The sequence below is a fragment of the Bombina bombina genome, chromosome 6 (assembly GCF_027579735.1).
Source record: "Bombina bombina isolate aBomBom1 chromosome 6, aBomBom1.pri, whole genome shotgun sequence".
NCBI lineage: Eukaryota > Metazoa > Chordata > Amphibia > Anura > Bombinatoridae > Bombina > Bombina bombina.
Window position 1 is genome coordinate 163,746,224 of NC_069504.1, and position 17,597 is coordinate 163,763,820.

General features: G+C 37.1%; 1 protein-coding gene across 1 annotated transcript in view; it reads right to left on the reverse strand.

The window, feature by feature from the left end:
• Positions 1 to 12,836: 12,836 nt before the first annotated feature.
• Positions 12,837 to 17,597, reverse strand: part of LOC128664354 (hyaluronidase PH-20-like) — a 37,172-nt gene continuing 32,411 nt past the window's right edge. The window contains exon 3 of the mRNA XM_053719192.1: positions 12,837 to 13,319. Coding sequence (XP_053575167.1) covers positions 12,837 to 13,319 — 483 coding nt within the window. The remainder of the gene's footprint in view (positions 13,320 to 17,597) is intronic.

Below are 17,597 nucleotides of genomic sequence, written 5' to 3' on the forward strand. Positions count from 1 at the left end.
TAATTTAACAATGCTGGACAAATCATGATCTGAAACTTGTTGCGCTAAAGTCGAAGCAGCTGCAACATCAGCCAAAGAAATTTCAGGCCTAAGAAGATGACCTGAATATAAATAAGCCTTCCTTAGATAAGAATCAAGTCTCCTATCCAAGGGATCCTTAAAAGAAGTATTATCTTCTGTAGGAATAGTAGTACGTTTAGTAAGAGTAGAGAGAGCCCCATCAACCTTGGGGATCTTTTCCCAAAACTCCAATCTAACAGCTGGCAAAGGATACCATTTTTTAAACCTTGAAGAAGGAATAAAAGAAGTACCAGGCCTATTCCATTCCTTAGAAATCATATCTGAAATAACATCAGGAACTGGAAAAACCTCTGGAATAACCACAGAAGGTTTATAAACATAATTTAAACGTTTACCATTTTTGACATCAGGAGGACTAGTTTCCTCCATATCTAATGTAATCAACACTTTTAATAAAGAATTAATATACTCCATTTTAAATAAAAAAGAGGATTTGTCTGTCAATATCTGAGGCAGGATCTTCTGAATCAGATAGATCCTCATCAGAAAAAGATAAATCAATATTTTGTTGGTCATTTGAAATTTCATCAACTCTATGAGAAGTTTTAAAAGACCTTTAACGTTTATTTGAAGGCGGAATGGCAGACAAAGCCTTCTGAATAGAATTAGAAACAAATTCTCTTAAATTCATAGGTATATCTTGTGCATTAGATGTTGAGGGAACAGCAACAGGTAATGAACTACTACTGTTGGAAACATTTTCAGCATGTAAAAAAGTTTATCATGACAACTATTACAAACCTCCGCTGGAGATAAAACCTCCACAAGTTTACAACAAATGCACTTAGCTTTGGTAGAACCGATATCAGGCAGCAGGAATCCAGCAGTAGATTCTGAGACAGGATCAGATTGAGACATCTTGCAAATGAAAGAAAAAAAATAACATATAAAGCAAAATTATCAATTTCCTTATATGACAGTTTCAGGAATGGGAAAAAAATGCAAACAGCATAGCCCTCTGACATAGAAGAAAGGCCGGAGGCAAAAAGAAAAGGGTTTAAAATTAATGAATATTTGGCACCAAGTATGACGCACGACAAACAGAAGAATATTTTTTGGCGCCAAAAAACATCCGGGAACAATACCCGCGTCATCAATGACGCAACCTATTGTAGGACTCGGCGCCAACTAAGACGCCAGAAATGACGAATTTGCGTCAACAAACAACTTTCGCGCCAAAAAAAATCTTGCGCCAAAAATGACGCAATGATGTTTGGCATTTTGCGCCCTCGCGAGCCTAATTCTGCTCGCAATTTAGAACAGTCAATTTGAAAAAGACTAAACCCCAGGAAAGAAATAATTTTTTTTTATAAAAAAGCAATTTCCCAAGTATGAAACTGACAGTCTGCAAAAAAGGAAATACACTGAACACCTGAATCATGGCAAATATAAGTACAATACATATATTTAGAACTTTATATAAACACATAAAGTGCCAAACCATAGCTGAGAGTGTCTTTAAAAATGAAAACATACTTACCTGAAGACACCCATCCACATATAGCAGATAGCCAAACCAGTACTGAAACAGTTATCAGTAGAGGTAATGGAATATGAGAGTATATCGTCGATCTGAAAAGGTCTCTCTACGACCGATAACAGAGAACCTATGAAATAGATCCCCATTAGGAAAACCATTGCATTCAATAGGTGATACTCTCTTCACATCCCTCTGACATTCACTGTACTCTGAGAGGAATTGGGCTTCAAAACTTCTGAGAAGCGCATATCAACGTAGAAATCTAGCACAAACTTACTTCACCACCTCCATAGGAGGCAAAGTATGTAAAACTGAATTGTGGGTGTGGTGAGGGGTGTATTTATAGTCATTGAGGTTTGGGAAACTGCCCCTCCTGGTAGGATTGTATATCCCATACGTCACTAGCTCATGGACTCTTGCCAATTACATAAAAGAAATATCCCAGAACAAAAAACAAGGAATGAGAAATGAGGTAAACAGTACTCACAGTAAACAGAGCAATCCTTCATGGTACCAAGGGGTTAAGCAGAGAATGGTCAGAGACAAGCAGGGATCAATACCAGACAGACAGTCCAATCCTTCACAGTAGATAGGGGTCAAGCAGAGAATGGTCAGAGACAAGCAGAGAATGGTTAGAGACAAGCAAGGATCAATACCAGGCAGACAGTCCAATCCTTTACAGTAGCAAGGGGTCAAGCAGAGAATGGTCAGAGACAAGCAGAGTTCAGCAACAATAGGAAATTCAATAGTAAGCCAGCAGTTCAGGGGTTAAGCAGGAGAGAAGTCAGGGACAAGAAGAGTTCTGGCAACAAACAGGCAATCCAATAGTAAGCCAGCAGTTCAGGGGTTAATCAGAAGAGTAGTCAGGGATAAGCAAAGTTCTGGCAACAAACAGGCAATCCAATAGTAATACAGCAATTCAGGGGTTAAGCAGGAGAGTAGTTAGGTATAAACAGAGTTCTGGCAACAAACAGGCAATCCAATAGTACACAGCAGTTCAGGGGTTAAAGCACCCAGGGAGCACAAGATAGAACTATACTTGGGCAGTGTAGTAAGTTAAAGGGGTTACTTACATAGATTCGCACCAAGGAGGATCCACAGGCCACAACCTCCGCCGCGTCCATGGCAACGGCCATGGTTACAGACCGAGCGCCGTGACACCAATAAGGGCAATGACCACAGATTTAGTTTATTCAGCACAGGATTATCCATTGAAAAAAGAAAAAAAAAGCACTTTTAATTTATACATTTGAAATATTCTTGTTTAGTTGGATCAGATACATTTTTAAGTAACATTTCCCTTTAAGGAAATTAAAAACAAGAGAATACAACCAATATTAATCAAATTTGAAAATGAGACATTTGAATGTTATACCATATTAACTTGAACTACAATGGACCATCCTATATAAAAAAATGCCAGGTATGTTTGTCAGAAGCTGTCATGCGCAATAGAGACTGTGCGAGGACAAACATACCTGGCCGTAAGGATCAGACAGCAGAGAAGTCGGGCGGAAGCGGCCGTGGGGGGGCATGGCTGACGTGGCTATGAATTTTGTATTCAAGATAGTAAAAAAATGCTAATTTGTTTGCAGTTATTTCAGTGTTAGTTTTCTTACAAACACTGTTACACAGAAAATATAAAAATTTAAATTGAGTATAAGATTAATATTGATGGATACTAAATTGGACTCAAAGTCTATTAAGTGAGGGTTTAAGCCAGGGATGGGGAACCTTGGCACTCCTGATGTTTCAGGACTACATTACCCATGATGCTTAGGCACTCTGAAGTCCAGTTGAGCATCATGGGAAACATTTCTGAATCTTCTGGAGGGCCAAGGTTCCCCATCCCTGGTAAGCGCACCTGCCCTACTCTACATGCAGATTTTAGCACGCGCTAGCCCCTGGTTTTCAAACCTGCCCTCAGGCCTCCATAACAGGCCAGATTTTAAGGATATCTGAACTAGGCACAGATGATATTAATCAGATGATTAGTAAACATGCGGCTAGATTACAAGTTTTGCGTTAAGAGCTGCTCGGTAATAACTTGCAAGTTATTGTCACCGCTCACCTCCCTACAGCACTGGGATTACAGGTTTGCAAAAAAAAACGGCATTAGCAGGCAAGAAGTGAGCGTAAAGCAAAGTTGAGCTCCATACCGCACTCCAATACCAGCCCTGCGGTGAGCTGGTTTTACATGCTCATGCACGAATTCCCCATAGACATCAATGGGGAAAGCCGGCTGAAAAAAAGCCTAACACCTGCATTAAAGGAGCGTAAAGCTCTGTAACGCAGCCCCATTGATTCCTATGGGGAAACTAAATTTATGTTTACACCTAACAACCTAAAATGAACCCCGAGTCTAAACACCCCTAATCTGCTGCCCCTGACATCGCCGACACCTACATTATATTTATTAACCCCTATTCTGCCGCCCCCGACACCTACCTACACTTATTAACCCCTAATCTGCCGCCCCAGACATCGCCGCCACCTACATTATATTTATTAACCCCTGTTCTGCCACCCCCAACACCTACCTACACTTATTAACCCCTAAACTGCCGCCCCAACATCGCTGACACCTACATTATATTTATTAACTCCTAATCTTCCGCCCCCAACGTCGCCGCCACTATACTAAAGTTATTAACCTCTAACCCTAAATCTAACCCTAACCCCCACTAACTTTAATGTAATTAAAATAAATCTAAATAAAACCTACTATTAATACCTAAATAATTCCTATTTAAAACTACTTACCTGTAAAATAAACCCTAAGATAGCTACAATATAACTAATAGTTACATTGTATCTAGCTTAGGTTTTATTTTTATTTCACAGCTAAGTTAGTATTTATTTTAACTAGGTAGACTAGTTAGTAAATAGTTATTAACTATTTACTAACTACCTAGTTAAAATAAATACAAATTTACCTGTAAAATAAAACCTTACCTGAGTTACACTAACACCTAACCTTACACTACAATTAAATAAATTACATTTATTTATAATACAATTAACTAAATAACAAACAAAAAACAAACAAACACTGAATTACATAAAATAAAAGAAATGATCAAATATTTAAACTAATCACACCTAATCTAATAGCCCGATCAAAATAAAAAAGCCCCCCAAAATAAAAATCCCCCTAGCCTAAACTAAACTACCACCAATAGCCCTTAAAAGGGCCTTTTGCGGGGCATTGCCCCAAAGAAATCAGCTCTTTTACCTGTAAAAAAAAATAAAAAAATACAAACACCTCCCCAACAGTAAAACCCACCACCCACACAACAAGACCCCCCAAATAAAATCCTAACTAAAAAACTTAAGCTCCCCATTGCCCTGATAAGGGCATTTATATGGGCATTGCCCTTAAAAGGGCATTTAGCTCTTTTTCCACCCCAAACCCTAAGCTAAAAATACCCCCCCCCCCAATAAACCCTTCAAAAAAAAAAAAAAAATAACACTAACCCCCGAAGATCCACTTACAGTTTTTGAAGACCCGACATCCATCCTCAACGAAGCCGGGAGAAGTCTTCATCCAAGCAGCAAGAAGTGGTCCCCCAGACGGGCAGAAGTCTTCATCCAGACGGCATCTTTTATCTTCATCCATCCAGCGTGGAGTGGCTCCATCTTCAAGACATCCGGCATCCCTTGAATTCCGATTGGCTGAAAGAATTCTATCAGCTAATCGGAATTAAAGGTGAAAACATCCTATTGGCGGATTGGAACAGCCAATAGAATGCAAGCTCAATCCTATTGGCTGATTGGATCAGCCAGTAGGATTGAAGCTCAATTTTATTGACTGATTGCATCAGCCAATAGGATTTTTTCACCTTTAATTCCGATTGGCTGATAGAATTCTATCAGCCAATCAGAATTCAAGGGACGCCATCTTGGATGACGTCACTTAAAGGAACCTTTGTTCGAGTAGAGCCGTGGAAAGAAGAGGATGCTCCACGCCGAGGATGGATGTCGGGTCTTCAAAAACTGAGTGGGTCTTCGGGGTTAGTGTTAGGTTTTTTTTTTAAGGGTTTATTGGGTGGGTTTTATTTTTAGCATAGGGTTTGGGCAGAAAAAGAGCCAAATGCCCTTTTAAGGGCAATGCCCATACAAATGCCCTTATCAGGGCAATGGGGAGCTTAGGTTTCTTTAGCTAGGATTTTATTTGGGGGGTTTTGTTGTGTGGGTGGTGGGTTTTACTGTTGGGGGGGTGTTTGTATTTTTTTTTTTTACATGTAAAAGAGCTTATTTATTTCTGGCAATGCCCCGCAAGAGGCCCTTTTAAGGGCTATTGGTAGTTTAGTTTAGGCTAGGGGGTGGGTTATTTTGGGAGGGGCGTTTTTTTATTTTGATAGGGCTATTAGATTAGGTGTAATTAGTTTAAATATTTGATCATTTCTTTTTTATTTTGTGTAATTTAGTGTTTTTTGTAATTTAGTTAATTGTATTTAATAAATGTAATTTATTTAATTGTAGTGTAAGGTTAGGTGTTAGTGTAACTCAGGTTAGGTTTTATTTTACAGGTAAATTTGTATTTATTTTAGCTAGGTAGTTAGTAAATAGTTAATAACTACTTACTAACTAGTCTACCTAGTTAAAATAAATACAAACTTAGCTGTGAAATAAAAATAAAACCTAAGCTAGATACAATGCAACTATTAGTTATATTGTAGCTAGCTTAGGGTTTATTTTACAGGTATTTAGTTTTAAATAGGAATTATTTAGGTATTAATAGTAGGTTTGATTTAGATTTATTTTAATTACATTAAAGTTAGTGGGTGTTAGGGTTAAGGTTAGACTTAGGAGTTAATAACTTTAGTATGGCGACGTTGGGGCAGAAGATTAGGAGTTAATAAGTGTAATGTAGGTGTTGGCTGTGGCAGATTAGGGGTTAATAAATGTACTATTGGGGCTGCAGATTAGGGGTTAATAAGTATAATGAAGGTGTCAGCGATGTCGGGGGCGGCAGATTAGGGGTTAATATTTAACTAGTGTTTGCGATGCTGGAGTGTGGAGGTTTAGGGGTTAATATGTTTATTATAGTGGCGACGATGTCTGGAGCAGCAGATTAGGGGTTAATTTTATTTTAGTGTTTGTGATGCAGGAGGGCCTCTGTTTTGGGGTTAATAGGTAGTTTATGGGTGTTAGTGTACTTTTTAGCACTTTAGTTATGAGTTTTATGGTACGGCTTTGTAGTGTAAAACTCATAACTGACTTTCAGTTTACAGTATGGATCTTGACGGTATAGGCTGTACTGCTCACTCTTTGGCCTCCCAGGCAGACTCGTAATACCGGCGCTGTAGAAGTCCCATTAAGTTTTTTAAAAAGTCCTTTTTCAGTTATGTTGCGTTACGGCCAAAAAAGTGTGCGGTACAGAAATACCTGCAAGACTCGCAATACCAGCGGTAGTGAAAAAGAGCCTCAACGCAGCTTTTTCACTCATACCGCAAAACTCGTAATCTAGTCTATGGTTATTATACCTGTTCTCATCCAAGGTAATCCTGGAAATCTAGCCTGTTAGGGATGCCTAAAGAAAAGGTTTGATAACCAGTGCACTAGACTAATAACCTTGGAGCTGTAAAATACATGCAATAACGGAGCCAGGATGGATTGCGCCCAAGTGATGTTAATGCACCATTGCACTCCACTTGTAATCTAGCTCTTGCTGTTTAAAACAAATTAACGAAACTTTGTTTTTTGCTTAAAGGGACAGTTTACTCAAAAAATATTCAGCGAGATTACGAGTTCTGCGTTAGCCTTAAAAAGCAGCGTTAAGGGGTCCCAACACTGCTTTTTATCTAACGCTGGTATTACGAGTCAGGCAGGAAAGGGTCTACCGCTCACTTTCTTTCCGCGACTCGAGGCTACCGCAAATCTCCTTACGTCAATTGTGTATCCTATCTTTTCTATGGGATTTGCCTAACGCTGGTATTACGAGTCTTGTAAGAAATGAGCGGTAGACCCTCTACCGACAAGACTCCAACCGGAAAAAAATAAAAATAAAAAAAATAATCAGTAGTTAAGAGCTTTATGGGCTAACGCCGGAATATAAAACTCATAACTACAGTGCTACAAATACACTAACACCCATAAACTACCTATGAACCCCTAAACCGAGGCCCCCCCACATCGCAAACCCTATAATATAAATTTTTAACCCCTAATCTTCCGACCGGACATCTCCGCCACCTACATTATCCCTATGAACCCCTAATCTAGTGTCCCTAATATCGCCAACACCTATATTATATTTATTACCCCCTAATCTGCCCCCCCAACATCGCCGCCACCTACCTACACTTATTAACCCCTAATCTGCTGACCGGACATCGCCGCCACTATAATAAATGTATTAACCCCTAAACCGCCGCACTCCCGCCTCGCAAACACTATAATAAATTTTTATTAACCCCTAATCTGCCCTCCCTAACATCGCCGCCACCTACCTAAAATTATTAACCCCTAATCTCCCGACCAACGTCGCCGCTACTATAATAAAGTTATGAACCCCTAAACTTAAGTCTAACCCTAACACCCCGCTAAGTTAAATATAATTTAAATTAAACAAAATAAATTTACTATTATGAAAAAAATATTCCTATTTAAAACGAAATACTTACCTATAAAATAAACTCTAATATAGCTACAATATAACTAATAGTTACATTGTAGCTATTTTAGGATTTATATTTATTTTACAGGCAACTTTGTATTTATTTTAACTAGGTACAATAGCTATTAAATAGTTAATAACTATTTAATAGCTACCTAGTTAAAATAATTACAAAATTACCTGTAAAATAAATCCTAACCCAAGTTACAATTACACCTAACACTACCAATAAATTAATTAAATAAATTAACTACAATTATCTAACCTAAAATACAATTAAACTAAACTATAGTACAAAAAATTGCCCCAAAGTAATCAGCTCTTTTACCTGTAAATAAAAATACAATACCCCCCCAACATTACAACCCACCACCCACATACCCCTACTCTAACCCACCCAAACCCCCCCTTAAAAAAACCTAACACTAACCCCCTGAAGATCTCCCTACCTTGAGTTGTCTTCACTCAGCCAAGCAGAATTCTTCATCCAAGCGGGGCAAGAAGAGGTCCTCCATCCAGTAGAAGTCTTCATCCAAGCGAGGCAAAAAGAGGTCCTCCATCCGGTAGAAGTCTTCATCCAAGTGGGGCAAGAAGAGGTTCTCCATCCGGTAGAAGTCTTCATCCAAGCGGTGTCTTCTATCTTCATCCAACTGCGGCTCCATCTTGCAGACCTCCGACGCGGAACATCCTGCTGGCACGACGACTACCTGACAAATTAAGGTTCCTTTAAGGGACGTCATCCAAGATGGCGTCCCTCGAATTCCGATTGACTGATAGGATTCTATCAGCCAATCGGAATTAAGGTAGGAAAAAAATCTGATTGGCTGATCCAATCGGATTGACCCTCGCATTCTATTGGCTGATCGGAACAGCCAATAGAATGTGAGGTCAATCCAATTGGCTGATTGGATCAGCCAATCAGATTTTTCCTACCTTAATTCCGATTGGCTGATAGAATCCTATCAGCCAATCGGAATTTGAGGGACGCCATCTTGGATAACGTTTCTTAAAGGAACCTTCATTCGTTGGGTAGTCGTCGGGCCAGCAGGATGTTCCGCGTCGGAGGTCTGCAAGATGGAGCCGCAGTTGGATGAAGATAGAAGACACCGCTTGGATGGAGGACCTCTTCTTGCCCTGCTTGGATGAAGAATTCGGCTCGGCTGAGTGAAGACGACTCAAGGTAGGGAGATCTTCAGGGGGTTAGTGTTAGGTTTTTTGAAGGGGGGTTTGGTGGGTTGTAATGTTGGGGGGGTATTGTATTTTTTTTTTTTTTTACAGGTAAAAGAGCCGATTACTTTGGGGCAATGCCCCGCAAAAAGCCCTTTTAAGGGCTGGTAAAAGAGCCGATTACTTTGTAATTTAGGGTAGGGCATTTTATTATTTTGGGGGGCTTTGTTATTTTATTAGGGGGATTAGATTAGGTCTAATTAGTTTAAACTTCTTGTAATCCTTTTTCTGTAATTTAGTGGGGTTTTTTGTACTATAGTTTAGTTTATTTAATTGTATTTTAGTTTAGATAATTGTAGTTAATTAATTAAATTAATTAATTTATTGATAGGGTAGTGTTAGGAGTAATTGTAACTTAGGTTCGGATTTATTTTACAGGTAATTTTGTAATTATTTTAACTAGGTAGCTAATAAATAGTTATTAACTATTTAATAGCTATTGTACCTAGTTAAAATAAATACAAAGTTGCCTGTAAAATAAATATAAATCCTAAAATAGCTACAATGTAACTATTAGTTATATTGTAGCTATCTTATGATTTATTGTATAGGTAAGTATTTAGTTTTAAATAGGAAATTTTTTTTCATTATAGTAAATTTATTTAGTTTAATTTAAATTATATTTAATTTAGGGGGTGTTAGGGTTAGACTTAGGTTTAGGGGTTCATAACTTTATTATAGTAGTGGCGATGTTGGGGGTCGGGAGATTAGGGGTTAATAATTGTAGATAGGTGGCGGCGATGTTAGGGAGGGGCAGATTAGGGGTTAATAAATAGTGTTTGCGAGGCGGGGAAGTGCGGCAGAGTTTTATGGGTTAATACATTTATTATAGTGGCGGCGATGTCCAGTCGGCAGATTGGGGTTAAGTGTAGGTAGGTGGCGGCGAGGTTGGGGGGGCAGATTAGGGGTTAATAAATATAATATAGGTGTCAGCGATGTTAGGGACAGCAGATTAGGGGTTCATAGCTATAATGTAGGTGGCGGCGGTGTCCGGAGCGGCAGATTAGGGGTTAATAGTATAATGCAGGTGTCAGCGATAGTGGGGCCGGCAGATTAGGGGTTAATATATGTAAGGTTAGGGGTGTTTAGACTCTGGGTTCATGTTAGGGTGTTAGGTGTAGACTTAGAAAGTGTTTCCCCATAGGAAACAATGGGGCTGCGTTAGAAGCTGGACGCTGCTTTTTTGCAGGCGTTCGTTTTTTTTTTTTTTAGCCAACTCAGCCCCATTGTTTCCTATGGGGAAATCATGCACAAGCACGTTTTTCCAGCTTACCGCTACCGTAGCCAACGCTGGTATTGAGAGTTGAAGTGGAGCTAAATTTTCTCAACGCTCCTTTTTCTGAGGCTAACGCAGCCATTCAGACAACTCGTAATACCAGCGTTGGCTTAAGTGTGCGCTGGAAACAAAAAGGCTCGTTAGCACCGTGGGTCTTTACCGACAAAACTCTTAATCTAGACTATTATTTTTAAAAAAAGACAGATAATCCCTTTTATTACCCATCCCCCAGTTTTGCACAGAAAACATGTTAATACACTTTTTACCTCTGTGATTACCTTTTATCTAAACCTCTTGACAGCCCCTGATCACTTGACTTTTTATTTATTATCTATTGACTTGCATTTAAGCCAATTAGTGCATTATCATCCACAACTCCATGGGAGACAGCACAATGTTATCTATATGGCTCACATGAACTAGCACTCCCCTGTTGTGAAAAGCTAATAAAAAGAATGTGATAAGAGTGTCTGTAGTGGCTTAGAAGCAGGCAGAAATTTAGAGCTTTAAATCTTATAAAGTATATTAATCTAACAATGTTGGTTGTGCAAAGCTGGGGAATGGGTATTAAAGGTGTTGACTGTCCCCTTTAATCAATCCTAATTTTAGGATGAGGCTGTAGTTGGAAAATTAAAAGGGAATTTTTTTCTTTATTTCACCCAAAAGGCATTTTAAAATCTATTTATTTTTCTTAAAAATGCATGTCCTTGTCTTAGACAATATTTTTTTATCAGGCTGTTTGAAAAGTTTTTGGGGTCTTTTTCTTACATTTATTTAGGATCTATTTATATTTTTGGACCTCCTACCTCCTGTTTTGTGTTTCCGGAAATGTTTAGAGTATTATTATTATTCAATGCGTTTGTTATACTGGAATCCTAACTTCAAATTTTATTTTTTATATATTTAAGAAAAATAGATGCACTTTGAATATGAATATACAGTAGTTATAACAATAAATCAACAGAAAAAACAAGCAAAACAAATTGTATGAATACAAAAATGCACTTATTTAATAGATATAACACGTATAATTGCACATACAATTGTATTTTAATTAAATACGCACAAATTAGACAAAAAATAATAATAATAGAAAAAGAAGGTAGGAATGGGTCTTTATTACCTCTGACACCCTAAAGGTAAATTAAATTCACATTTTTTTCTGTCATGGTTCAAATAGAGAATACAATTTTCAAAAACGTTTACAATTTACTTCTGTCATCAAATTTGTGTTGCTCTTATGATATTCTTTGTCGATATGATCTCTAGTAGGGATGTGCATTCCGATCCTTTGTGAGGATCCAAATGCGTAAGTAAGAAGCCGCTCATTCCCTTCGGATATATTCTTTGTCTGATTAATTCCAATTTCCTAAAAGATCCTCACTCTAAGCTGTGCAAATCCAGATCTTAGAGTGGGGATCTTTTATAGGAATCAATCCGGCTATAAAAATATCCAAAGGGAACAAGCGGCTTCTTACTTCCGCATTCAGATCCTCACAAGGAATTTCGAATGCACCTAGCTAATATCTAGTTATGTAGCGTGCACATGACTTAAGCGCTACATGACAGGAAATAGTGCTGCCATCTAGTGTTCTTGCTAATGTACAACACTGCTGCAAAACTGCTCACATATAGTGGTCAAGACACGTGCCCACTCCTGAACTTACCTTCCTGCTTTTTAACAAAGAAAAAAAGAAAATTTGATGATAAAAGTAAATTTGAAAGTTTAAAAAATTGTATGTTTTATCTTAATCATGAGAGAAAAATATTGTGTTTTATGTCCTTTTAAGGAAAATAAAGACTGTACAATGCTTTCAAAAAGTATTGAATGCTTCTGTTGTATTGAAATATTTGAACATCTAAATGTTAAATTCAATATTCAAATATTATATTCAGTATTTAAATTCTGAAATGTGTTCATATTGTAAAACAATAAAGCACAATAGGCATTTTTGGGTGTACATTTATCAAACATTACCCAGTTTATGTAACTAAATCATTTGTACAGCAATTAATTACATAGAATTATTCAATTGAAAACATAAATGGTCTCTGTACACCATACGCTCACTTGTGTATTCACAATATTACAGTATGGCTGCATAATATATTAGACATTTATTTATGAAACAATTTGGTAAATACCATCTCTAGCAAAGAACAAAAATAAACACCAAGAATAATACATTGCTAAATAATTGTGACTTATTAGTAGATGCTGAAGTAGGTGTAGATAGGTCTACAGTTTTTATGTTAGGGTTGGTGTTTATGGTAAAACTTGCATTTATACATATATTTTGTTTGATACATATATTTATCTGACCAAGGGTACTAAAATCAGAAGGTACTTTACAATTTGATCCCACATAACAGTCACAAGTAAATCTGTCTGCAAATTGCTCCAGATCTGCTAAGGTTGGCTGCCCTCTTACACTATACGATCCAAACTTCTGTTCAATAATCATATTGTTTCCATTCAGATGCAGATAATTGTGTGAGTTCCATTGCTTCCGTACACACGCTCCATTGTTTTGGCAAAGAGCAGCGCTGCAAAGTTTTGCTGCTAATGTGACATTGATGATATAGGGATTTAGAATGTCAATGAGGTAGTTATTTAATGCTGTGCAGGTTCTCTGTAAAAAAAAAATAATAATGTATTAACTGTGGAAAAGACACAAGACAGACACAGTTTGAATAAAGGGTAGACAAAGCGTTATATAGTATATATAGTATATTGCATTCAAATATGGCAAAATGTTGGTGACAATACTTTAAAGAGGGAGTAGAGCAAAAATGTCCCCCCCCCCCAAAAAAAAAAAAAGGGATTGATGCATCATGGAAGAAAGTTCTTATCAGCCAATAAAAAAAACAGAATTAAAGGGACATGATATAGATAGAGCATGCAATTTTAAATAGGTTTCTAAATTACTTCTATTATCTATTTTTATTTGTTCATTTGGGATCTTTTTTTGAAGAGCATATCTAGGTAAGCTCAGGAGCAGCAATACATTACTGGAAACTAACTGGTAGTTGGTAATTTTAAAAGCAAAATTAACCATTAAATGAAACAAATTACAAAAGTGTAACTTAGCTTATTAAAATAGCATTTATAATACTGAACAACAAAAGATATATGTAAGTGATTACAAACACATTGACCAAAACAAAAGAATGCATTAAGCCAGCTAAGATTGAATAGGATATTTTATTATCTACAAAAAAGTAATATGTATGCATGTTAAATGCTAAATGAATCCAATTATATCAGCTATGATCTCTATTTAATATGTAAAAGACCTCTCATAGCATTGCTAGAGAATGTGATCCTGGGGGGCTTCCCAGGTAGTGGACATGACAGGTTGTGATACTGAGGTTTTGGTAGGAGCAGATAATCTTTAATGTACCTCCTGTTATTAAATCTATGTTCCAGCATTGTTATATTACTGTTTAAATTAAATATAGTACCTACTCCCAAATGTTATTTTTAAGTTGACTCTTATATTTGCGACTATGATTTTGAACACGAACACACACACACACAGGTAGCCTTCAGTTTACGCCGGGGTTAGGTTCCAGAAGGAAAGGTTTAAATCGAAACCGTTGTAAATTGAAACCCAGTTTATAATGTAAGTAAATGGGAAGTGAGGGAGTTAGGTTCCAGGCCCCTCTCAAAATTAGCATAAGTAACACCTAATACATTATTTTTAAAGCTTTGAAAAGAAGACTTTAAATGCTAAACAGCATTATAAACCTAATAAAATAATCACACAACACAATATATAATTAAACTTAGTTAAATGAACAAAAACATTTGCTATACAGCATTATAGACCTAATAAATAATCACACAACACAGACTTTACTTGCATTTTTCTGCAAACATTTCTTTCTATGCATTCCAATCTGGACTAATTTATAGACAGGAAGATCTTGTTCCTTTGCAAGCTGCTCGATAGCTCAGGTCTGGTTAAACTGATTAATTTCAGCTTGCTTGACTTGAATATATTTGCTGCAACACAAGCGGACAGCTCCACCTACTGACTATTTTAATCAATGCCACTGCTTCTCAATGCTTTTCAATAGCAGTCACATGACTGAAAAAAGGTTGTTATTCTGAAATGGTGCAAATTGAAACCGTTGTAAACCGGGGTGTGTGTGTGTATATACATAGATACATATATATGCGTATGTTATATTTTCAATACCTTAGAGCTTTGTCTCAGCAGTTTACTGTTAAGTAACATAAAAATCTTTAATATAATAAATAGAGCCTTTAGATCTAAGATGTGCTTTTAGTGTGTCTTTTAATTTAGTTTAGATAACAAGACAAGGATTCCGTATTATGTTCTATAAAATTAATGAATATTATAATACAATATACGAGATCTTGTATATTAAGCAGTTCACTGGAATTTTGAAATTGTCTCTTTAATTATTTCTTTTAGTTGAATCCTTGTAATTAAGCCTAACATTGTAGTGTTAAAGGGAAATAAAACCCCCAAAAAATATTTGATTCAGAAAACACCACATTTGTAAGCAACTTTCCAATTTCCTTCTATTATAAAATGTTTTGTTTTCTTGTTATCCTTTGTTGAAAGCAGGGATGAAAGCTCAGAAGTGTGCACATGCTTGCAGCACTATATAGCAGCAGTTTTGCAAGAATGTGATACATAAGCAAGAGCACTAGATGGCAGCACTTTTTCCTGTCATGAAGTGCACACTACCTATCTAGGTATCTCTTCAACAAAGAAGAACAAGTGAAGGAATTTGATAATAAAAGTAAATTGGAAACTTTGTAAAAATTGTATGTTCTGTCTAAATCATGAAAGAACAGTTTTGGGTTTCTTGTCCCTTTAAGTTTCTAATCATTAGTTCTAATATAACTTCTATATTTTAGTTCAATTAGACTAGAAGGATGGTCTTTTTCTTTAGAATAAATAAAGGTTAATGCAAAAGGTACCTCATGATCAAGTGAAAAACGGGATTGATTTGTATAAGTTTAAATAAAATGAGACCTTTTGCTTTTTTGTAAAACATTGTCCCACACTCCCTTGAAAAAGCAAATTCTGGAAACCTGATGCAAACCAAGCAGCTGTTTTAATCAATTTGTAGCATTTTGAAATCCTAGGTTACAGGTTTTGCTCTTTGGCCTCTCTAGGGAGCGTGGGACAAGCACAGTTTGTACTCAAAATTAAGAGGTGTTATAGATGGTATATTTGTCATCTAAGTTAAAGGGAATATACTGGGGCTGTTCAGCAGCATCTACAGAGCTGATCATGTGAACACAGACTACCTACCATTCACTGTTTAAGTGCAAAAGCAGCCTTTTTTAAAGGCACAGTCAACTCCAAAATGTTTGTTTAAAAAAGATAGATAATCCCTTTATTACCCATTCCCTAGTTTTGCATAACCAACACTGTCAGGGTTTCACATCACCTGAAACCCAGACACTTTATTTAACAGCACAGCAGCAGTCTTCTGCTGGGAAGCGTCATCCTGCAAATCAGAGTGGCAGTATGTCTCAGTCTCTACTGATCTGCCGGGACTCGGGGTACACTACACACACTGCATTCTTATGGTAAGTTTAGTTCCCTGAATCACTCCCTCCCACTGCAGGCAGGTTAGGTGCCTTTTTATCTTGCAGGAATCGGCTGTGGCATTGAAAAAGCAATTGCACGGTAAGTGAGGGCATGGCAGTAGGCCATACCCTGCTGGGAGATTGGAGGCCTGCAGAGTCAGAACTGAACGGAGGTACAACAGAGGCACTCCCAAGACCCCAAGGCGGCCTGTGCTGGCAAAACGGGCTACTAGGGATAGGAGTACAACACCAGTAATCTTGTGCCGAAGGAAGCTGAAAGTCAGCGTAAATTTTTGTATATGACGGAGTACCGGAGATAACAGATTTCAGGAAAAGAAAAAATTAAATGTCGTGGCCACAGGACGATTCTTACATATGCCGCATGGACAAAGTCAAGACAGATAAGTACTTTCTTTCTGGATATTATATGGCAGGTCCTTATTGTGCTCCTGGAAAAGTATCTTTATAAAGGGGGAAAAGAAAAAGAAGAGAAAAAGGGAGGCAAAGAGCAAGGAAAGCTAAAAAGAAATTTACAATGAGTATCGTACATTTCCTATAAAAACCATATAAAATCCTTACAAAATCAAGGAGGTATTATTCTGGGATAGTGGAACTTTTTCATTTACCTAACTACAGTATTTGAGACTCTCTAATAGATGCACTGCAACAAATACATTATCAAGAGCGCTCTCCTTCCCCAACTATATAGAATAATAAAAGTTGCCTTACACCATTAGGTGATAGGGGAGGGGAGAATAAGCTCTGCTGGAGCCAGAAATGAGTACCTATATGGGCAATGTATATCTTGTTGTGAAATATAGATAATGTATATATTTTACTAAGAAGCATTACTGGTATGTGTATGGTGTTTCTCCCATAAATGTTTAGACTCTGTTGGTATAATTTTGACATAGAAGATATTACATACTCAGAGTAAAAGGTATATTCAGTAGCCACAATCAATAGCAGGGTGCTGTGTAAAAGGTAAAATGTGTTGTTGACGTTAAGGTAATACCTGGTCTACTAAATTAATAACCATATTAGGAGAGTCAACTTCTGTTTGGAGTAAAATTAGCTAACCCAGGTTAAGATAGTGTTACTACAGCAATATAGGGAGGCTGTATATTTATACAATTAAAGGTCAACGCTTGGCAAACTAACAGTTAAAGAGCGGTATTGTTAAAATTTAGGTCAATGCATTAAACTAAGATAAAGTCCCGGATATATTGAAGGTATATTACTAGTGTTTAAGGTGGTATACAATTCTAAACCGCTTGTTTTAGGCTAATTCAATCTTTAAATAAACTCCAAAAAAGGAGTGCAAGGCCGAATA